Genomic DNA, 24298 nt, shown 5'->3' on the forward strand with positions numbered 1-24298 from the left:
AAGACTAGTAGCAGTGAAGAAAAATGCATGGAATGCACATAAATATAAAACTTATATCTGCCATAGGCAGATATAAGCTAGCCTGTACTCAAGTCATAAAGGAGATTAGGCAAGCAAAGGCAGATTACAAGAAATCTTTGACAAAGGATGCAAAGAAAAACAGCAAAGATGTCATTACTTATGTAAATTCTAGAAGGAAGGAGATTAATCAGATTGGTTGTTATGATATCGATAGTTCAACTGTTGATGATCGTACTCAGGTAATGACAAACTGAATCAGTATTTTTTTCATCTACATTCACGCATGAGGAATTCTGTAGGAAAGTGGAGGCTAGAAGTTTATCAAATTCTAACAGTGAGTTAATCGTTTTTGTAATAACCATGAGGAAAGTGGAGGAGAAATTTTTGAAGTTATACATAAAAAATGCATGTAGGGTGGATGGGATCTATCCAGTTATATAAAGGGAGGCAGCAAAGGAAATAAGCAAATCCTTAGCCATAATTATGAGGGCAACCTGGGATTCAGGAAAAGGTCCACAAGGACTGGAGATGTGCAAATGTATCCCCAATTCACAAAGTGGGGGATCAAAGGGTGACAAAAGTAATTACAGATCTGTTAGTTAAACTTCTGTTTGGGGGAAAAGAATGGAGTCACTGGTTAAAGAAGCAATGCAGAATCATCTAGATAAGACTACAGTTATAGCTAAAACACAGCATGGGTTTGCTAAGGGGAAATATTGCCTGACCAATTTGATTGGATACTATGATGTGGTCACAAAGGAAATGGATACAAATAATTCCATATCATATACTTGGATTTCAGGAAAGCTTTTGATACAGTTGCACACAAAAGACTGCTGTACAAATTGGAGCAGTACAGCATTAAGGGCAAGCTGCAACTATGGATGGATAAAGGGATGGTTTAGTGGGAAAAACACTGAGAGCAGTAATCAATGGACACTGCTCTTCATGGACTAATGTTGTTAGTTGAGTCCATCCAGGGTTTGATGTTGGGCCAGTTGTTGTTTTCTACATTTATCAATAATATTGATAAAGATATATCAGGCTTAATGTCAAGTTTGCACATGACACAAAGGTTGGTAGGGCTATTAATGATAGTAATTACAGTACATTGCAGCAAAAGGATCTAGAAAAGTTGGGCAGATGAACTGAGAAGTGCAACTGAAGTTTAACATTGACAAACGCAAAGTACTGCATATGGGAAGCAGTAAACCTAGAGCAGGGGTGTCAAATTCATTTGGGCCATTTCCCATATTGGTGTACCTCACATGGGCCACACACTACCTACAAACCTTGCCATTGCTAAGCCTAAAAGTACTTTTTAATTACTCAGTTGTTGTTTCAGACTGAGAATGCATTAATAATTGAAAGGAAATAAAAGTCTGAATAAACAACCGAACAAATAATGAAAAGCAAGTTTATTCCAGATAATACAATATTTCAACGAGGGAATATACATGAAATTAGGTAATCTAGGCCTTTTTGCCAGATATGACTCCGTTTGCTTGCACCAGCTTCACGAGATTTGGAGTCAAAGATTGAGAAGACACAACCTTCATTATGGAAGAAAGATTGGCGTCGGTTAGTCTTGATTGATAAATGTAGAAAACAACATTGATAAATGTTGTTTTCTATATTTAACAATGATATTGATGAAGATATATCACGCTCAATGTCCAAGTTTACAGATGATACAAAGGTTGGGAGGATTATTAATGACAGTATGCTGCTGAAAAAGGATTTAGAAAAGTTGAGACAGAATGTCTCAAAACAATATACATAAATTAATGATATTACTCATAAGCTCTCATAGTGTAAGATTCTTTAACATCATAAGTATAAAATATCACATAAGAAAAAAAAAGAACTACACAGCTATTCCACAAAATAACTTCACAAGTTTTATCAAAATTCAAAACATAGATTTGGTAGAGGAAATAATTTGAATTTTAATTATTGTCCAAACAATAAACTCAACTATATCACAAGCAAACTGATATCTCAGAGTTCTTAATCTTTCTCCTACTATGGGGACCCCCCTCTCCATCCTTTCACTTTGAACCAAGCTTGCTACTTCATTGCAAGACTTCAAAAAGATCACTTTGGGTGATCATATATATATATATACACACACCGATGAGCCAAAACATTATGACCAGCAAGTCATTATGCAAATTTGAAGCAACTGCAGGTGAACTATAAAAAACACCTGATACTGAGCTCTGTTAATCAGTGTTACTCTTGTTCTTCAGATGGGAAAGGCAGCAGACTTAAGCGAGTTTGACAAAGGCCAAACTGTAATGGCCAGACAACTGGGTCAGAGCATATCCAAAATGGCACGGCTGGTGGGATGCTCATGGTCAGCTGTGGTTAGTACCACGTACTTCTGGTACGCAGCAACAGAAGGGCGACTGTGGCACAACTCGCCAGTAATTGGAATGCTGGTGATGGGAGTAATGTGCCACAACACATAATACATCGAACCCTACTGAAAATGGAGCTGCGTCGCCGCAGGCTGCTCCGAGTGCCCATGCTAACCACAGTTCACCAGCGACAGAATGTACAATGGGCACAGGAGCATCAAAACTGGACCTTGAGTGATTGGAAGAAGGTCGTCTGGTCTGATAAATCACGTTTCCTGTTGCACCATGTGGACGGCACCATGTGTTGCAACATGTGCGTCGTTTACCTGGGTAAGTGATGGCACCTGGACGCACTGTGGGACGAAAACAAGCCGGTGGTGGCAGTGTCATGCTTTGGGCGATGTTCTGCTGGGATACCCTGGACCCAGATATCCATGTGCCGGGAACTCTGACATCCACCACCTACCTAAACATCGCTGCTGACCAGGTACACCCTTTCATGACATTTATATTAATCCCATCCCTCTAGCAGTGCCGTCTTTCAGCAGGATAATGCGCCATGCCACACCACCCAGATTGTTCAAGACTGATTTGCAGAACATGAAGAAGACTTCCAGGTATTGCCCTTGCCTCCAAATTTCCCAGACATTAATCTCATCGAGCATCTGTGGTTTATGTTGGAACAGCAACTCCGATCTGCGGTGTTTCAACCTTACAGGAGTTAAAAGGATCTGTTGTTTACATGCTGGTACCAGATATCACAAGACATTTAGAAATCTTATTGTGTCCATGCCTCGCCGGGTATGAGCTGTTTTGGCTGCACATGGTGGACCAACACCATATTAGGTAGGAGGTGGTCATAATGTTTTGGCTCATCGGTGTATATATATAAGTTTCATCAAACAAATTAGAAATATTTAATTCAAAATTCTCATTTATACAGATAAGTGATGCTTCCAATTCATAATAGGTAAAATCTGCATAAAATATATCAGGATTTTCACCTTTTCTGTTTTGAATTTATTGAGCTCTAATGCACATCTTTTATTTGTTGATTTTTTTGCAGTCATAATTGAAACTATCTCATTATTGATATAAATTCATACAGGGATATAAGAGAACATTAAGAGAACTGCACCTGCTGATGATGTACACACTTGCCAAACTTGCTCACTGCTTTTACACATAAGGAGCAATTGCAACTTGAAAACATTTGCAGGTGGTGATATTAAAAAAGCTTTGGTAACTATACTACCAGTTTTATAGATGCAGCCCATATATTTTTCACTTCTTTTGCCTCTTAAATTATGTTTTATTACTTGTTTATTAGCAATATAGAGTGATCTACTGTTTTTATTAAATAAAATTATTCCTTATGATTATTTTATTATTGTAGGCAATGAGTTTCATAAAATAATTCCATCTGTTAATTTTATTTAATCAAAATGGAGGACAGCAGAAGCCACATTATGTTATCCCATCCCTACCTCAAAATATATATTGCATTAGGATATTTATTCAGTTCATGAAAGAAAGGTTCATATCATTCATTGCCTTAAAATGAAATCTGTATAATAAAATTAGATAAAACTGATCTGAAACAAGTTCAGTACAGAGTGATACTGGCACAAAAAAGTACTCACTATATACAATTCTTTTTCTACATTCAGCACATCTATATTTCTGTGCGGACAAGCCAGCTTCTGGACAAATGTCTAAAATATAGTTTGGGCCTTCTTCAACCTAAAAACAAAAATTCATTTTTGTAACATATTTTACCCCATGGGTTATACAGATCACTCTGAAATTAAGCCACACATGTCAGGGTTTCCAGTCACCATATCAAGTCAATGTTAAAAGACAACAAAAATGCAGTTTCAATTCTTGATTTAGTATTAGTAGCGGCAAATGATGATGCAAGGAAGCATGTTAATACAGCATTCGCGCGCGCGCACACACACACTATAATGATTTGTCTAATTCTTCCTTAGATTTATTACTGTCCTGCTCCTCTCCACAATGGCAGATCTTTTTTTAAACCAAGGAGAGCCAGAAAACTTAGACAGTTTGAGGCATTTAATTCAAATCGCCTCAGTGGACTGACAGAATTGGTGTGCAACCTGCCAAATCCATATGTAAAAATTAAAACTTTTCCTCATGATAATAATCAGTTATATTAAAGTAATTAGTATGTTAAAATTACTGTCAAACCCTATAAAGTTCTATATGTAATATCCATCATTAGCATTTCATATGTTAATGGAACTTCGTTAAAGAAAAGTATATTATAAAATATTAAAGGGCAAAGGCCTCATGCTACGAGGTAGAATGACTAACATACAGGTTAGTGTAAAATCATCATTTTAACGTAGCCATCTACCAAAGTAGTTAAATTAATTAATAAATTGGCATCATTTTGGTTACATCTTATATTGTGTATTAAATTCTGTACAGTGGGATCAACTGATGATGTTACCAACAGCAAATTCTAAGTGGGAAGCATTCAAGGAATTAATTGTGGAAGCTACTAAAAGTTTCATACCTATTAAGAAATACTGTTCAAGATTTAGGCCTAAATGGTTATCAAATGAACTAATAAGACTTGTAACAGAGAAGGAAAATGCATGGGATGCATATAAATTATCAGGCAACACAGAAGCCTAGGGCAGATATAAGCTAGTCTGTAATCAAGTCACAAAGGAGGTTAGGCAGGTGAAGGCAGATTATGAGAAATCTTGGGCAAAGGAAGCTAATTAAAAAAAAAAAGCAAGGATTTCTTTACTTATATAAATTCCAAAAGGAAGGGGATGAATCTGATTGGTCCACTTTATATCGATGGTTCCACTGTTGATGATCCTGCTCAGATAGCAAACAAACTGAATGAGTATTCTGCATCTACGTTCACACATGAGGAGTTAAGGTTTGAAAATGCCAGGTTATCAAATTGTAGCAGGGTGCTTAATGATTTTGTAATAACTGAGAGCAAAGTGGAGGAGAAATTGTTGAAGTTAAACATAAGAAAGGCACCTGGGGTGAATGGGATCTATCCAATTATATTAAAGGCAGCAGCAAAGAAAGTAGGCAAACCCTTAGTCATAATTATGAAAGCATCCTTGCACTCAGGGAGGTCCTCACGGACTGGAGATATGCAAATGTATCCGCAATTCACAAAGGGGGATCGAAGGGTGACATGTGTAATTACAGACCAGTTAGTTTAACTTCTGTTCCGGTTAAATTAATGGAGTCACTGGTTAAAGATGCATTGCAAGATCATCCAGACAAGACTGCAGCAATAATTCAGACGCAGCATGGGTTTGTTAAGGGAAAGTCTGGTCTGACAAATTTGATTGGATATTATAATGTGGTTACAAAGGAACTGGATGCAAAAAATAATTTTGATATCATATACAGTAGACTCTCGATTTTCCAGGATGGATGGTAAAAATAAATTCCCGGACTTCTTACGTAAGTCGAGTTTTACGTAACTCTGGGATGACTAATAAAATATTGCTGCTATATCCCTAATATGCCAAAATTACAAAAACCACATAATGTCCTCAGAAGAATGAAAAAAAAAAAAAAAAAATTGTATATTTTTAATTAGTTCAATTAAAAACTTTATCTTGAGACAGCATTGAAGTAGCCAGAGTGGCACATAAGAAAAGAAAACATAAAAGGAAGAAAAAAAACATGTTTTTTCTTCTGTTGTCTTTTTATTTTATCTTTACCTGTTTTATATAACTTATTAGTTCTTAATAAACTTTTAGCTACTATGGGTCACTTCTTCAGCTATAAATGCACAAATATGTTATACAGGGTGTCTCAAAAATACTGGTACAAACGTTTAGGGGAGGTAGGTAACATCTAAAGGAATGTGAATCGCATAGGAATCCATAACCAGAAACGTCACAGGAAAGCAGTAGCAGAGGCACAAGAAGCAGAAATGACACAACACAGTAATTAGTGGCAAACATTTATTTGACATAATATTAACAATGGAGTACAAGATGGATGCATTTCATGATGTTACAACAGATGCATGAAGGTTCCACCATGAGACATGATACATGCGTGACACTGACGCAGCATGGATTGGCAGACACAGTCGAAAACACCTGGAGTTTCATTGACAGTAGCAGCAGGGCGGACGAGTCTTGCCACGAGATCCATTTCCGTCTCCACAGGCGATTCATACATGATAGATTTGAGGGGCCCCCACAGAAAGAAATCAAGGCTCGATAAATCAGGTGAGCGTGGGGGCCAGGCAATGGGTCCACCATGGCCAATCCATCGAGGCCCAAAACGCCTGTTCAAATGGTCACAAACACACCTTCCATAATGGGCAGGCGCCCCGTCACGTTGAAACTAAATGTTGCATCTCACATTTGCTGGAACATCATCAAGTAATCCTGGTAGAACTTGTTCAAAAAAGATCTGATATTTACAGAGTTCATGTGGGCTGGTAACAGGTATGGGCCGACTAAGCAGTTACCGACCATACCTGCCCACACATTTATTGCAAAACGATGTTGTGCCACATGGGGGCGCACACCGTGTGGGTTGTCGTGAGCCCACACATGAGCATTGTGCTGACTGAATAATGCCTTCCTGAGTGAAATAAGCCTCATCCGTGACCAAAACATAGGCTGGAAAATTCAAGTCTTGAACACTTTCTTGGAGAAACCACTGCGCAGGATGATCTTGGGGGAGCAATAACTAAACCCTTTGGAGATGAAAGGGGTGTAACGAATCGTCGTGCCAGACACGCTGTACACTGCAACGAGACACTCCTAAGGCAGAGGCAACGGCATGTGTGCTGGTAGTGAAATTATTCTGGACGGCATTCAGCTCACTTTCTTCCATGGCGGGAGTTCACTTCGAACGTGGTCTGCCCGCACTACTCCTGTTACCTCTAAATGACCCATAATCGCACAAATTTTGATGCACACGTGCAAACAAATGGTGGTCTGGTACATGTCTGTCTGGGAAGCGTTCTCCATAAATTCGTTGAGCGGCTTGTCCATTGCCCTCTGCTAATCCATATGCTAGATGCATATCTTCCAGCTAACAGTTCGTATATCGATGCATGCTCTTCGTGCAGAAACTACTGCTTGAATGAATAAACCAGAAATTTTCCCTCTCGCAAACGGATGAACAGTGCCGGGTACCAACTTACATTGACGTTTCTGGTTATGGGTTCCTATGCAATTCACATTCCTTTAGATGTTACCTCCCTCCCCTAAACGTTTGTACCAATATTTTTGAGACACCCTGTACATGGAATCAAGAATAGTACCGGGTGTGGTCACATTAGACAAACAAAGCACATACAATGCACAAACAAGGCTGCATACAATGGAGGGAACATTCACTGGGCAGAATCAGATACTTTTGCTGTGAATGTAGGGTGCGCACATGAGGAGTAATGCCAGTGCTACAACTGCCTACAATGCCGTGATTGCTGCAGCTGCTATGTTAAGGAAACTGCCAGAAGACTCCAGGACTGGATCTCTGAACATGAAAGAGCCATCCGGTCTGCTGGCTCTGAGCACTCCGCTGTTGCAGAACACTATTAGTCTGCACAACATGACCTCAACCCTCAACACGATGTCAAGATCATTGACAAATCGTGCAATTACCACCAAAGGTCATGGCTCAGGGCACTTCCTATATTCAGATGCCATAGTGTCTTCAACTGCAACAGAAGCATACACAAATTTATGGTGGCAGTTGTCTTACAATACGATAAGCACTGGCATACTCCTCACATGCGCACCCTACATTTGCAGCAACAAGTATCTGATTCTGCCTAGTGAATGTTCCCTCCACTATGTGCAGCCTCGTGCACACGCTTTTTTCATCTATGACCACGCCTATACTATTCTTGATTGCATATGTATCGTATTTGCGTTTATAGCTGAAGAAGAGACCCATAGTCTCAAAAGCTTCTGCTGTCTATTTTATCTGTACCTGTTTTACACTAATTAGTTCTTAATAAACTTTTGGTTACTCGAATCTAGTTTTTTTCCAGACAGTTATTTTTTTGATTTTTAGGAGCATTAGCAACTAAGGCCATGTTGCTCCGGGGATACGCGGTGGTCTTTCCACATCCTCCGTATTTGGTGGTCACGGGTTTGAACCCTGGTCTAATCAAGAAGCATGTGTTACGCACTGCTGCTCCTGCCCACCTGGCTATGGAGGCTCCCCTTTCCAGACAGACGATATATTTCTCTATTATGATGGAATCCAGAACAAGACCTCTTCACCTTCAGAGAGGTTCTGATTAGCATTAATGGGGAAGGAAGGGAAATGCATAGGCCATGTTATGTTAAGCAACTAATTGCACAAATTATATATGAGAAAACTAATCTCCCAAAAACCCTAACAAAAATTTCACAAATATGTCTGGTCTTAGTTCAAATCTCATTTATGTTAATTTCCATTTACAATCTGCCAACAGCCAGTTACTTTTCCTGACAAAATGCGGTGGTCAATTATCGGTTGCCTCAAGCACCACTGATTATTTGTCCGATGCCCTCCACTTTAAAAGTGATACATCGTAGATGGTAGATGACTTTCATCAACCGGTGAAATACCACCACTTTGCTTATTGGAGGCTTGAAGTGGTGAAACCCATGTTTCGTCTCTAGAGCAAAGTTTCTGGCATCCCCCTCCCCCCATAATTCTCCTTCAACCCATGCACGGTACTAAGTACTATAGGTTTTGATACCTTTCGTGTTTGGGGTTTTCATAAAAAAAAAAAAGGCCTTCCAAGCCAATATGCAACATTCAAAATACAGCATAGCCACTGCTTTACATAACAATCATATATTTATCTCTACTGGCAAAAATTCTATATACCTGAAAAAAATCCTATGAGTTGTCCTAGCAGCCTGTCTAAATTCAGAAAACTCCACATCAGATTATATAATTATTCCTAAGTTCTTTTCAGTATCTATGGACTTGAGTTTGGTGCCTGAGTGATATTTTACTCTAGGATTACTGCTGCCCAGATTTGCATTTACCAGTACAGTAATCCCTCACTATTCACAAGGGTTCAGTTCACAAGAAATGCTGTGAATACAGAAACTACAAATAACAAGGTTCAGCACCCATATGAAACCAGGGGTTATGTTCTAAAATATGAAATTTAAGAGGGAAAAACTAGCCTAAATTTCAGTCTTTTTTTTTTTTTTTTTTTTGTATTATATTTAACTATAGTGAAATATAATTTATTGAAAGTGTCAAACAATACATGATGATCAACTAAGCATTCCACTGGTGGTGAATACAATAAGAAACTTTTCATGAATAATTGTTTCTTTTCAAGTTTTTTGTGAACTTCTTTATAAGGTGCAAGCAAGTGATCAAGTTCTCTCAAAATTGATGCTCCTCTCCATATTTGGATCCAACTCAAACACTTTATCAGAAAGTTGTTTGGATAGTATAAAAATTTTCATTTAACGATTTGATCTTAAATTCCATTCTAACGTCAAGCACTTCATCTTAAGGTTCATTTTGGTTCAACAGTGAGCTCTTCAGCACGAGTCTCAATTAGTTCCTGAATGTTTGCTATCTCTATGTTGTTGAATCCCTTACCTTCTATTCCTTTTGCGATCATTACAATCTCTGCTACCACATTGTCCATATTGGAGATTTGTCTATTGTTAACTACTTCTGGCCATAATTTTGTCCAAAATGCATAAATGGTAGATTTATTTACCTCTTCAACCAATTTATTTATGTTGATCAGGCAATCAGCAATTTTATAATTTTTCCAACTTTGGCTTACAGTTAAACTTGAATCCTTCTCAATTTTAGTTAGCAAGCCGGTGAATATTCTTCTGACATAAGATTTTAAAAGCCACAATCACACCTTGGTCTAGTGGTTGCAAAAGTGACATTGTATTTGGTGGAAAGAATAAAATTTCGATAGCCAGATGTTCAAACATTAGATTCTCTGGATGTCCCGGAGCATTATCAATTATAAGAACTTTAAATGGCAATGATTTTAAGCTATGTTTTACTTCACGTAGAAAGCAATCACAAGCCATTCTGTAAAAGGGAAGCTGTTATTCAGGCTTTTGATTTGCTTTCCAATAAACTGGAGTTGTTTATTCTTCCCCTTTAATGCACATGGATTCAGTGATTTGTAAATGACCATCAATTTCATCATGTGGCTGCTTGTGTTAACACAAAACAAGAGAGTAAACCTGTCCTTGATAGCCTTTAATTCAGGAGCAGGTTTTTCATGTTTTGCTAGGTAAGTTCTGGAAGGCATTCTCTTCCAAAGCAAGCCACTTTCTTCAACACTTTCTTGCTCGGGTACATATCCTTTATGCATAATTAAGGGTTAAAAGCATGCATAACAGTCATTATTGTTTAAATGGAAGTTTTTGCATATATTCACTGACAAAAATGACCAACCAGCTGATGAGATGCCAAAGATTCAAAACAGGTGTCCTGGAAGAGTCTCAGATTTTTAAATCTATGTGATACACATTTTCTGGTAGTGCTAGATGATTTAAAAAGATATTTGAAACTTAGGCAGACTTGTGGATAATAGCATTTGTCACTAAATTAAACATAGCCAAAGCCTTAACACTTGAATACCTGTCTTTCTGTCTTTAGTGGAAACAAAGATCTTTCAGGAATTGAAACAATGCAGTATAATATACAAATTTTATTTTAACTGAACTACTGCATTAAAAATATACTTTTGCAATCTTATATTATTCTATTTTTTAATTATTAAATTTTATTTTTATGAAGAATGCCATAATACTCAAAAATACAAGAAGGATCTTAGTAGCAAATCCATATATAACAAAAACAAATTCAGGTTTAAATAAATGAATTATAGGTGAAACCTACTTTCACATTTGCACATGTCCGTGTAATAAGATTAAGGCACTTGCTATGGCATTTAAATCCACAATCTATAAATAAAAGGAAAAAAAAAAAAAAAAAAGATTAATTTTATAAAATAATATTCAGTAACTGGTAAATAGAATTCAAAATTCCACTATACAAATAAGGTCAAAATAAACTATTTTAGCTTTATTTTTTAAACAGTTTGTATGCGGTTATTTGAAATGTATCTTATCCTTAAAAGCAAAAAATTCATGGTAAATGAACATGGTACCTACTATTCTATTGCACTTCATGATCATGTTCTTCACAGTGCTCCCATTTATGTCTGTGATGGTGTTGGAAAGGATCCTAAAACATCCTCGGCTAACAATTTAATGTTGATATTGTTTGTATACAGGTAGTTCTTGACTTTACGAGTTAATTCATTCCTTGTGCACTCTTAATGCGGAAATTTATTTCCCACAGACGTAATGTTAAAAACAGGGATTATGCTCTCAATAATTAAATTTGACCATAGTAATGTTAAATAAAAAAGTCAACAAAAGAATAGTTTATGTTTAAACAATGATTTATTTATCCGAAGAAATGAAAACAGCCTTTAAAATCAAGCAAATTATAATAATAATGAAATTATTTATGTCATACAAATGTTAAAGCATGCTTATTCTTCATCATCATCAACTGATGATGATGAAGAATAATGAGATCATGCTTGCTTATGATCTCATATTTTGTTTCCAATGTTATTCCTCTTCGCTGTTTCTTTTTATTAGCATCGCTCTTTGTAGTATTACTTTGTTTTGGCATACTGTACAGTATTAATAAGCACGATAAATTCAAAATAATACAAGACAGCGAAAATGAAGAGCAACACCACTTTTGGTAACATCAGTGTGTTAACTGCTTTACGTTATGTGAGTTAGCAAAACGGTCTCGGCTGATTGAACAAACAAGCGAACACGCAGTAGTATGTGTAACTTGAAATGCTATATTTATGAATGTTTAGCATTTATTTAATTAATTTATTTAAATGTTCATATTTTCAATTTTGATTTTGTTGATACTTGATTAAAAAAAAACGAACTTAAACCTGGGAATTTGTAAAGCAGAAACTGCCTATAATTATCAATAAAAGCTAATTTATTTTTTGGGTAACGTTTTGAAAAATAAACCAGATTTGTCAATTTGGGGTGGAACTAAACTTCCTTCACTAATAAACTTGAGAATTTGTACTTTAAATTCTTCGCTTGCAATGCAATCCCAGTAATTCTGAGCTGCTGAATTCCACAAGGCTCCTTCCACCTTGATAACCACCCCAAACTCGCAGTAAAAGACAGGTCACCTCCTAACTTTTCGTTAAGGCTAAGAACCCTTGATTGAAGGAATGGGCCTGAAAGAGGAACATTGCTCTCATTCTTGACAAAACCAAATGTATAAGGCCTCATCCAAAATTTAATTTTTTGCCTGCTTAATGGTAGCTCTATTTCCTAAGCTGTCTTTGGCCACCAGTTTTGCACATAATTTTGATTGCTTTCCATTTTTTTTCCAATCAGAAACAGTTTGTTTTGTCACCCCTATATCAAGTTCGATATTTTTTAAACTTTCTCCCTTATCAATGCGAAAAAGCGCATTCAGTTTGTTCCATTGACATAGTAACACTTTCTTTTTTGTTGTCATCTTCTGTTAACCCAAAACCACAAAAAAATAAATAAAAACACACACTAAAGAACTGAGGTAAGGTGTATGCATGGACAATGCTCGCTACAGCTGTCAACTGAATAGGCTGGCACTCAAGATTACCCTATGATTGTCTCAGACCATACCATGTGGTCCGGCCAGATTTCTGGAGGTCACACCCATAAAACAATCAGCAATCCCCTGTTTATTAGACTTTTCTCAATCTAATATAAACGGATAGTAAACACGATCTTACTGAATTTGCAATAATACCGACAGCTGAAATTCAGTGGGTTTTTACATTATTATGGTGAAATGTGTTTCCCCGTCCATGAAATCTTCAATCATCTCAAAAACAAATTTTCAGAATGTTCTCTTCATTCCTATTTTTTAAGTTTTGTAACTTGTTACTCTGTTCTCACTTGTTTATATGCTATTATGAGGATAGGCACATGAAATTGTGTTTAACATTGTAAAAGGCAATGGTCAGGCCACACCTTGAGTACTGCATACAGGTCTGGTGGCTTAATTTTAGGAAGGGTGTAGAGTTGCTAAAACAAGTACAGAGAAGGGCAACAAGACTGGTAAGAGGAACGAAGTGGTGCACTTACGAAGAAAGACTTAAGTTCTGTCAGTTGCAGCATCTGGAGATAAGACACCTGCAAGGTGATCTGATCGAGGTGTATAAGGTCTTGAATGGTTTGAGCAGGCTCAATGCTGATGGGATACTTCAAGCTTGCTCAGATTAAGAAGCTGAGGGGGCACAGATTCAAATTGAAGAAAGACATTTGTAGAATAGATAGACAGAAGTTTGCCTTTAGCCAGAGGATAGCTGATTGCCGGAAAAGACTCCCATCTGTCGTTGTAGAAGTTGATAGCTTAAATAAATTTAAGACTGAACTAGACAAACGTTTGGAGTGACTGGATGGGTGAATTGGGAAGGGGGTTTTTTTTTTTTTTTTTTTTGGCTGATGCTGTATAAGTGTGCTTTCTTACATCATATGCCTCAATTAATGCTAAATGCTAACATAAAATATAGTAAGAAAAGACAATGTAATTCTGGAGAACGATTAAAATATATTGAAACACTGAAAGTTGGCAAAGAGAAAGAAAACAAGAATACTGGTACAGTGAAACTTCCCTTTAACGGACAGCCATGGGGAACGAAAATCTGTCCGTTAGAGAGAAGTGTCCACTAACAAGAAGTCTGAAAGAGAAAAAAAAAAGAAAAATCGTTAAACGTTTAATGTAAAATTAAATTAAAATATATACAGATTTTGAACAATATTTTTGTAAATAATATACATACAATTGTGCTATGCATATTATGACTTTATCTTAAGAAAAATACATACAGTAATCACTTATTTTCTTTTGCACCTTCTTCCAGCTGATAATTTTGTTTTCAACATTTGTTTGGAGTGAAGAAACCATCGAAAGTCCTTCAGTATCTTCTTCAGCGGCAAAAAACATTTTTAAACGATTGATTTGTATGAGTGCTTCTTCTATTTTTATCAGTGGTTCGTCATTAATATGCTCTTCGACAGAATGACCTCCTTCCATTTCTTCATCCTCATGAGGAACTTCTTGAAAAATAGCGATAATAAAGTCATTGATATCTAGAGCCCCATCTTCTGTAGTGAGGTTCGAGTCTATATCTTTGTAACCAGGGTCACTTGTAGCGGAAGTATCGTACATTATCAATAGATGTTGAAGTTTTTGTTCTTCTTGGTGCTCCACATTGCTGTTCTCAACTTCAATTTTTGCGTTTGAGAAGCCAGACTTGACAACAGTTCACGACAGTTTGTTTTCTAATTGCGTTTACTGAAGAGGAAATCCATTGAATCACATCTAGGATGCTGAGTTTCTTTGCAAGGTCACTCGCACATGTTACATCGTTCATATTTGCAATGAGATGTCTTAAAACACGTTTTCTGTAGTGAAGTTTAAAATTTTTTATTATCCCTTGATCCAAGGGCTGACACTCTGCAGATGTGTTTGGTGGCAAAAAACGATTTGAATGTTGGACAATTCAATGTGCGGGTGAGATCCAGCATTATCCATGAAAATAATAAATTTTTCTGTTTTGACGAATCATGTTTTGGTTAAAGTGACTTATCCATTCACTCATGATATCTCGTGTCATCCACGCTTTTTTATTAGACTTCCAGTCAACACCCAAAAGATTCAACTTTATGCCCTTGAAACAACGAGGATTTTGTGGGTTTCCTATAACAAGAGGTTGTTCAAAGTCTCCCAGCATATTTGTACACAATAGTACAGTCAAGCGTTCCTTAGAAATTTTTCCGCCCTGGCACTTTTCGTTTTTTAGACTCATTGTTTTTTCAGGAAGAGCTTTAAAAAACAACCCTGTTTCATCACAGTTGTAAATATCCTTAGCTTCAAAATCACGACATAAATCTTCCAATTTGACGGTCCACTCTGTTACAACCCCAGTATCAACAGATCCACCTTCACCACTTACGGTTTTCCAAGAAATTTTATGGCGAGTTTTGAACTTGTCTAGCCATCCCACAGAAGCTTTGACTCATTTATTCCCACAGATTTCGCAACCTCCAAAGCCTTTTCCCTAATAATAGGCCCATTAATGGGAATTTTTTTAGCACGTGCGCAACAAATTTGAAGTCCAACAGTTTACGGGAATGATTTTTGAACCTGATCATTTACGTGTTGCCAAAATTGTTTGAGCAGTTCATTTTTTTTTTCTTTAGGATGTCGCTTAACTGCATCTTCCCGATTTTGAATTTTGCAGAGAGATTGCGAACACTATTTTTTTGCCGATCATACGCATTAATGAGTTCGACTTTATCTTTTAAAGTTAAATGTTTACGAGAAGACACTGTGCACTTCACACGACACTGAACAAAACTGAAAAGACGAAAGGCCGACCATACGAAAAACAAACGTGTTTTTCACAGAAAAAATTCCAATCTAAATGGCTACTTTTGAATGAAAGGTAGAAAACAGCAAGTAGAAAGCTATATGAGGTGTGACAAACTTTTAGTTTTGCTTTTAGAAGCAAAATAAAGTTTCAAGAATAATTAATTTAAAAATTTTATTTTGAAAATTATACAGATATGTTGTTATTTGGTTTTTAGGAGCATTAGCAACTAAGGCCATATTGCTCCGAGGATATGATGTGATCATTCCCTGACCTTACCACGTCCTCCGTATTTGGTGGTCACGGGCTCAAACCCCAGTCTAATCAAGAAGCGTGTGCAACACACTGCTGCTCCTGCCCACCTGGCTACAGAGGCGCCTATACAGATATGAGGCCATTGCGTTCAAAGTAGTCCCCTTCAGACTGTACACATGCATTCCAGTGTAGGATCCATTGATCGTAACATTTCTGGTACTCACTTTCTGGTATCTATTTTAATACCCGCATTACATTACTCTGAATTTCAGAAATTGACTGAAAATGCATTCCTTTCATGACTCCTTTTAGTCAAGGAAATAAAAAGAAGTCACAAGGAGACAAATCAGGAAAAAAAATACAGAGGGTGTTGCAACGTTGTGATCAATTTTGAAGTTAAAACTCTTACACAACACTACAATGGCGCAATGTGTGGGAGCATTGTCAGGATGCAAAATCCACGATGAAGCAATTTCAGGTTGAACCCAGTTGACTCGCTAGCGAAGCCTTTCCCGAACTTAAAATTGTTGGACAGTTTCATTAGGTGGAACTCTTCGTGGACGATTCCTTTTCAAACAAAAAAGAAAATTAACACGGTTTTCACTTTTGACTTTCTCGCTTTTTTGGGTCTTGGTAAGGAAGCTCCCTTCCATTGTTGACTTTGCCTTTTTGTTTCGGGATTGTAATCATGCGAGAAAGCAAATCTGGAACACCTTCAATGCTTTCAAACATCTCCTGAGAATGTCGAAACTGAATTCCTTTCTGCTCATGAAAGGTATTTCGGTACCAGCTTTGCACACAGTTTCCTCATCAACAAATTTTCAGTCAAAATTAATCTAAAGCTTTCCCGATTAATGTTTAGTTTTTAAGCAATCATTCTTGTGGTTAATCGCCTATCGCTTTGAACAAGATCACGCACACGAACAATGTTTTCGTCATGTCGAGTCGTGGAAGGACACCCTGAACGCTCAGCATCTTTGACAGATTCATGTTCTTCTTGATATTTTTTTTGCCCAATTGAAAGTGTGTGGTTTCGACATGGCATAATTTCCATAAACTCTGGTCAATTTTTCATAAATATCTGTTGATGATTCGCCACTTTTCACCAAAAATTTTATCACAACTCTTTTCTCTAAATTGAGTTCCATTTTTCACATAACACAGAACTGAAACATGTCTTTACATGAACCAACTTGTACAATGACTGAAATGACTGACGACATTTACCCTTTGCATGCAGGTAGAAGGGAGGTCAGGCTACACAGTGGGAGGACATAATGGTTTAGAGTGTGGCCACTTTGATGGAAACAAAATTATTCTCAAAACTTTGTCACACCTTGTATATCTTTGGAGAATTAAGAAAAACAGAACAGAAGGTTGTCCTATTGTGTACCTTGATGACTCATGTTCATTCATCACATAAAAAAAAAATGTGCAGTTAGTGTTTCCATGTGGGAATTCCTTCCTGGAATTTCTCAGGAAATTTATGTTTTTTCGAATCCCGAGAAAAATTAGTCCAGAAATCGGGAAAAAGTATTATATAATTCTCCTGCGAGAATTAAAGCTTAACAATCAACAGAGACGTTACTGGTTCAAAGGAATCCACTACTGTCAAATCAAAAGCAAGAGTAGGAAATGCTGACATGCAGAGTGGAATGTTAAGTTAACCTTCCACTTCCAGAAGGAAGTGGGGTGGAAGGTTAACTTAGCTTTCCATTTCCGGTCGGCTTCTGGAAACGTTGAGCTTAATCTGGTAAGGTCGACATTTCCAGGAATCAGACAGGAGCAAGTAGGAGAGAAGCGGTCGCAATCTAACCAGTCAGTCCTCCTTGTAACTGTTGCCTCATTATAAAAGTGTGTTAGTGACCCTAAAAAAAAGTAAAGTGACCCTGTCTGCTGCTAACTGTGAGTCATCCTTGAAAATAAAATAAATATTAATAAGTTTATATGCAGAGTATACTCTATACAAATCCTATGAGTGGTGTTCCAAGAAATAAGTCCTTAAATTGGCAATTTCAACACACGATTCTTGTATTGCTGTTAGCCTTGCTAGGAGATCTGAATGTTATGTTATTCGAATACTTCCCAATGTTCACTGGCGTTTTCCAGTGTTGGAATATTCGCTATTGGCTACAATTCTTTGTAAAAACTACTAAACTTAATATTTCTTTTTTATCAAACTTTTTTTTTAGATATCCATAATAATGAGTAAAGACATGAAAAATGTTAGAAGTATTTTAAGAAAGATAAAGGAATTCATTCAGCTTGTTGCCAGATATTTTAAATCATTGCAATGTACAGCATCATCAACTAGTGGACTTCATAGGCATCTCGAACATATTCATGGCATGAAAAAGACAAAAACTTCTGAAAATAATCCTGATGAGCCCATGTGCCTACTTCTAAGAAACAATGCACAATTTTACAGTATATCAAAGGACAAGGGTCATAAGATTTAGAAAAAAACTGTAAGCAAACTTGCAGCAGCAGATGGATTATCTATCAATGTCATCTCAAAGAGTGAATTCATTAGGACAAGTTTCTTAAGTAAAGGACTGCAGTTGTCAAAAAGTCCATTAGTTATGGCATCAATACATAACAATAAAATAGAACTGTACATCGAGAAATTTGGTGCTTTCAAATGTGAAAATCACCTATGCAAATGAGCATTTGCTTAGATGAGTAGACCAATTGTAGGAATCGAAGATACATGAACATTCATTGAATCTTGATTTAATAAGAGTTCATGGGAACTGTCCTATAGAAAGAGTGATATCTTTACTTCAAGAAAGATTAGAAACCTTTGAATTAAAACTTAATAGATGTGTTTGCAACAAATAGTGATGGTGCAGCAGTTATGGAAAAATTCGGAAAGTTATCACTGACTATTCAGCAGTTATATTACAATCATGCACTTCACCTTGCTGTAACGTAAGTGTTTTACGTCAAAAATTTGAAAGATGAAGCATCAAAAACAAGCAGCAGCAGAAACGATGCAGATTCTGAATACAAGAACGATGAAAGCAATGATTCTGATTCAGATAATGCAGCCGGATCTGATCAGTATGATCTGCAAGATGATGTCTCTCCAGCAATTTTTAGTACAAGAAAAATTGTAAAACTGTTTAAATATTCTCCAGCAAGAAATTCTATTTTGCAGCAGGAAATAATCAAGAGTGAAAAAAATGGAACTATAAGTCATTTTGGACTGTAAAACATGCTGGAACACATTAGAAAGAATGATCAAAAGATTTTTAAAGATCCTAAATCCAATAAAAATTGTTTTAAGACAGCGGAAGCTTGGTCAATTATGGAAAGGGAATATTACAAAATTGTGAGAGATAAGTTAAATGGCTTAAAACCTGTTCAATTAGAAGTTGAGGCATTAGGTACTCATGATGCAAATCTTCTAACAGCAAAGGAATTTTTAAGTTTCTTTTTAGTAATTTGGAAAAACAGAATTCTGCTTTGAGCAGTATGCTTTTAAAAGAAATTAGAAATGAACTGCTTAAACGCAGGAATAAAGATCTAGTATCCCTCATTAAATATTTAAGCAAGGTTAGCTGTTTATATGAGGTGGAAAAGGAAGACTTTTTCCTTTGGCAAACAAGAATGAAACAGCTCGATTAGCAAAATCATTAATGGAAAAACTTTTCAAAGGAAATTACGCTTTAACAGAAAAAATGCAAACAGAAGATGTGAATGTTGCTGTGGAATATTCTGACATGAAATCAGAAACTGATCTAAAATCAGAATTAGAAAAAGCAATATCGATTTCAACGGTGAAACCAAAATTAGGGTAAGTAGACAAATGTTTTCATCGTTAAAAAAAGAAATGAGCTTATATGAAGCAACATGTATCTGAATGCCCAACTTGAGGATGCATCTCTTAACAATTCGACCAATGTAAATGCAAAATGAAAGAAAATTTTCTATGCCTGGAATATTTGTCATGAAACGGAGATCAAGACTATCGGGTAGTGCACAATGCTTTGTGTGTTTTAAAATTTCATTTTAAGAATGATAACTTTTAAATATTAAATATCTGTGGTATTATTTTTCAATTTTTTAAATGATTTTTATTTGGCATTTATTTTGTGTTAAATGTTCCCTTCTTTTAATGTTTTCTCTTATCAAATGTCTATATCAAGTACAGATCACTTTTACATGTTATTGAAATATATAATCTTGTTACAATACACTGGTTCATAATAATAATAATAAACCATGCATTTATTATATTTTTTTTTTTACAGAAAACCTCTGAAACTTTTAGTATAAACCTATCACAGAAAAATGATTCACTGTTCATTATTATGGTCACTCATTATTATTTAAAAACACTTAAAATGTTCCTGCAGCTACCAGGGCAGAGGCTGCACAACTGCGATGTCTTGATGGAAGTGCTCATTGTGTTCATTGCTAATGGCACCAGTTTGGCTGGAAGAAATCCAGGTGCGAGTGAAAGATATGCATCTTCAATGACATGTTGCACCCCAGTTTTTCGTAAGAAGTAACAAGGTCTTCTACAAGCTGCCTGCAGTTGCTGGCTTTAACATTTCCTAGAAAACCAGTCAATTTTTTGAAAGGCTTTCAATACTGATTTCTCGCTATCACTAAGGACACATTCAAACTGTTAGTCTTTGAAAGGTTGCCTTATTTGTGGACCAATGAAAACACCTGCTTTAATCTTCTCCATACTAAGTCTTGGGAATTTCTATTGCAGGACCATTCATTTACTTCCAAAGCCTTGACGAAATTTTTCACAAGTCCCAGTCTGATGCGGAGTGATGGAAGCAAAACTTTATTTGGATCTACCAAAGGTTCAAATGCAATACAGTGTCTGGCAATTGCCAGACACACTGTGTGTAGCATTCCAGGTGTCGATGATTTCATCGAGGCCAACTCCTCTTCTCATAGCGCATATCGTTTGCACAACTATCCCACTTGTAGAGAAGGCAATAATACTTAGTGTAACCCTTTGGTAGTCCTAATAAAATGGCGATTGCCTTTAAACTGTCACACATCTGCCACTCATACTTCTGACAGTATACACCTAAGACGATATTCTACGTGTTGCTTTTTTTTTTTTTTGGTAGATGTTGGCACATCGGCTTCTGTGGCGATAGTGCATCTCCCAAGGTTTTTGATCCAAGCCCGAGGCGGGATTCGAACCCGCGACCTTTGGGTTGCCAGGCAAGCACTTTACCCACCTGGCTAGCCCGGTCGGCACTCTCTCTAGTTGTTGCATATGTTTCTTTTTTGCAGAAAACCTCTGAAACTTTTAGTATAAACCTATCACAGAAAAATGATTCACTGTTCATTATTATGGTCACTCATTATTATTTAAAAACACTTAAAATGTTCCTGCAGCTACCAGGGCAGAGGCTGCACAACTAATGCAAGCGGTATTGAAGGCAGCATATTTCCATTGTGTAATAACACAGCCTTAAGGCTAACCTTAGAAGCATCTATAAATAGCAACCATTCTTCGGGAACATGCCTCATGTTCATCGTTGCCATTAGACTATCAACATCCTTACAAACAGTGAGTTCACCTTCCATTTGATAGAATTGATCGTAGCCTTTATTTTGAGTACAAAATGTTGTCACTTTCAGAGAATGATCTAGAAGGTTCCACTGTTGAGGCCAAAAGCTCTGCCTTATTCTTCAGCAGTTCAAGATCCCTGATGTGGTCATTAAGCTCACTCTCTGTGATCTTTTGTGGTTCAGAAGGATAAAGGTTTGGGCAAAATGGCAGATCCCTTGATGTAGACGGCTGCTGTACTTCTTTGTGCATATCAATTTGATGTTCACCAGTGTCTTCATAAGAGTGTACAGAAAAAAAAGGTTGGGTAGTTTAGGAATAGATAATACTTCACTGTGAGGCAAAAGACAAATTGCATATGGTATATATGGGTACGTCACAATCCACTTTTTCTTTATTGTCATCCCTTTTCTAATAGGAGGCACCATACAGAACAGTCTGTGATGCGATTTGTTGGCTCCCTCCCTCCATATCATAGGCACAACAAAAGGCATAAAATGTCCCTTTCAATTCACCAATACATTGAGTTTTTAAGAACAGATAGTGCAGCATGTGTGGAGCCCACTTCTTGTCCTGGTTGCCTACTTTACACCCAAAGTAAAAGAAGGAGGCTTTTTTTAATGTGATTTTCATTTTCAGTAGCATAAAATTAGTCGAGATTGGGTATTTTCATTTTCGTAACATTTTATGTGTTGACCAGTGTAGCACTGGTCAACAGTTGGAATAGCTGCAAGGAATAGCAACAAGTGATTAGTCAAGGACACAAAATTGTATTATCACGAAAGACTTCAGGTCTGCAAATTGCAGCACCTGAAACCTAAGAATCGGGACTCCATGAGGAGTCCGGATTGGAGTATTAAGGCTTTAAATGGATTTGGTAAATAAATGCTTTAAGAATTTATTTACCAAAAATAGGAATTTTTGGAATATATATAGGAATTTTGCTAGCAGGGAAAAGGAGGTGATTGTCCCTCTGTATAAGGCAATGGTCAGGCCACGCCTTGAGGCCTCCTTACCTGTACTGCGTACAGGTATGGAGGCCTCATTTTAGGAAGGATGTAGATTTGCTTGAGCGTGTACAGAGAAGGGCAACAAGATTGGTGAGGAAAATGAAGGGATCCTCTTACCAAGAGAGGCTTAAGTTCTGAAAATTGCAGAGGCTGGAGACTAGGCACCTGTGTGGTGATCTGATTGAGGTATATAAGGCCTTGAATGGGTTGAGCACGCTGAATTCTGATGGGATCCTTCCACTTGTTCAGATTACGAACCTAAGGGGGCATAAATTCAAATTAAGAAAAGACAGATGTAGAATAGATGTGCGGAAATTTGCCTTTAGCCAATGGGTGGTTAATTGCTGGAACAAACTTCCATCTGTCGTTGTGGAAGTTGACAGGTTAAATAAATTTATGGAGGAACTGGACAGGCATTTGGAGGGAATGGTGTGTTTTTTTTTTTTTTGGCTGATGCTGCATAAGCTCATACATTTGCTTTCTTGCATCACATGCCACTACTACTACTACTGCATCCTTACTTTTCTCAGACAACTTACTTAGGTGGACAAAAATTTAAATTGAAAAAAAGCATGCTGCAGAATAGTTACAGAAAGTTACTTTCAGCCAGAGAGTAACTAATTGGAACAAACTTCCATCTGATGTCGTGCAAGTGGGTATTGCGAATAAATTCAGCATTAGCATTAGTAGAGGCATATGATGCAAGAAAGCAAGCTTATGCAGCATCAGCCAAAAAAAAAAAAAAAAAAAAAAAAAAAAAACCACTTCCACTTCACCCCTCCATTCTTCCGAAATACCTGTCCAGCTGAGCCTTAAATTTATTTAGGCTACCAATTTCCACAACAAGGGACGGAAGTCTGTTCCACCAAACAACTACCCGCTGGCTAAAGGCAAATTTCCACACATCTATCATACATCTGTCTTTCCTCAATTTGAATTTATGCCCTCTCAGGTGATTATTCTGAGCAAGAGGCAGATCCCATCTGCACTGAGCATGCTTGAACCATTCAAGGCTTTGTACACCTCTATCAGATCACCTCGCTGGTGCCTAGTCTCCAGACAGTGTAATTTGCAAAAACTTAAGCCTTTCTTCATAAGAGCAACCCTTTGTTCCGTTCACTAACCTTGTTGCCCTTCTCTGTACTCGTTCCAGCAGCTCTACATCATTCTTGAAATGAGGTCTCCAGACCTGTATACAGTACTCAAGGTGTGGCCTGACCATTGCCTTATACAAGGGAATAATCACCTCCCTATCCCTGCTAGAAAAATTCCTGTATATCATTGATAAGACACCATGAGCTACTCATGCAGCCCATCTGCACTGCTCAGAGAACTTCATATCTGCCTGCACAATTACCCCCAGGTCCTTTTCATTCTCTACCACTGTCAGTGTAGTACCACAGAGTTCATACGTTGCTCTGGGGTTGCTGTTTCCCCATATGTAGTACTTTACATTTGTGAATGTTAAACTTCATTTGCCACCTCTCAGCCCATCTGCTCAACCTTTCCAGATCCTGTTGCAGCAGCATAGTGTCAGTAGCGTCCTTAACAACCCTGCCAACATTTGTATCATCTGCAAACTTGGACATTAAGCTTGATATACCATCATCAATATTATTTATAAATACAGAAAACAACAATGGACCCA

The 24298-nt window shown here is 37.1% G+C and overlaps 1 protein-coding gene across 6 annotated transcripts in view; it reads right to left on the reverse strand.

The window, feature by feature from the left end:
* The window catches only part of DEF8 (differentially expressed in FDCP 8 homolog), a 188322-nt gene that overhangs the window by 87182 nt on the left and 76842 nt on the right, over nucleotides 1-24298 (reverse strand). For all 6 annotated transcript variants that reach the window (XM_090371955.1, XM_090371954.1, XM_090371953.1 and 3 more), the window contains 2 exons: nucleotides 11259-11323; nucleotides 4028-4127 (listed from right to left, as the gene is read on the reverse strand). In XM_090371955.1, coding sequence (XP_090228081.1) covers nucleotides 4028-4127; nucleotides 11259-11323 — 165 coding nt within the window. The remainder of the gene's footprint in view (nucleotides 1-4027; nucleotides 4128-11258; nucleotides 11324-24298) is intronic.

This window comes from Mastigoproctus giganteus, chromosome 4 (assembly GCF_048544385.1).
Source record: "Mastigoproctus giganteus isolate SK-2022 chromosome 4, ASM4854438v1, whole genome shotgun sequence".
Classification (NCBI taxonomy): Eukaryota; Metazoa; Arthropoda; class Arachnida; order Uropygi; family Thelyphonidae; genus Mastigoproctus; species Mastigoproctus giganteus.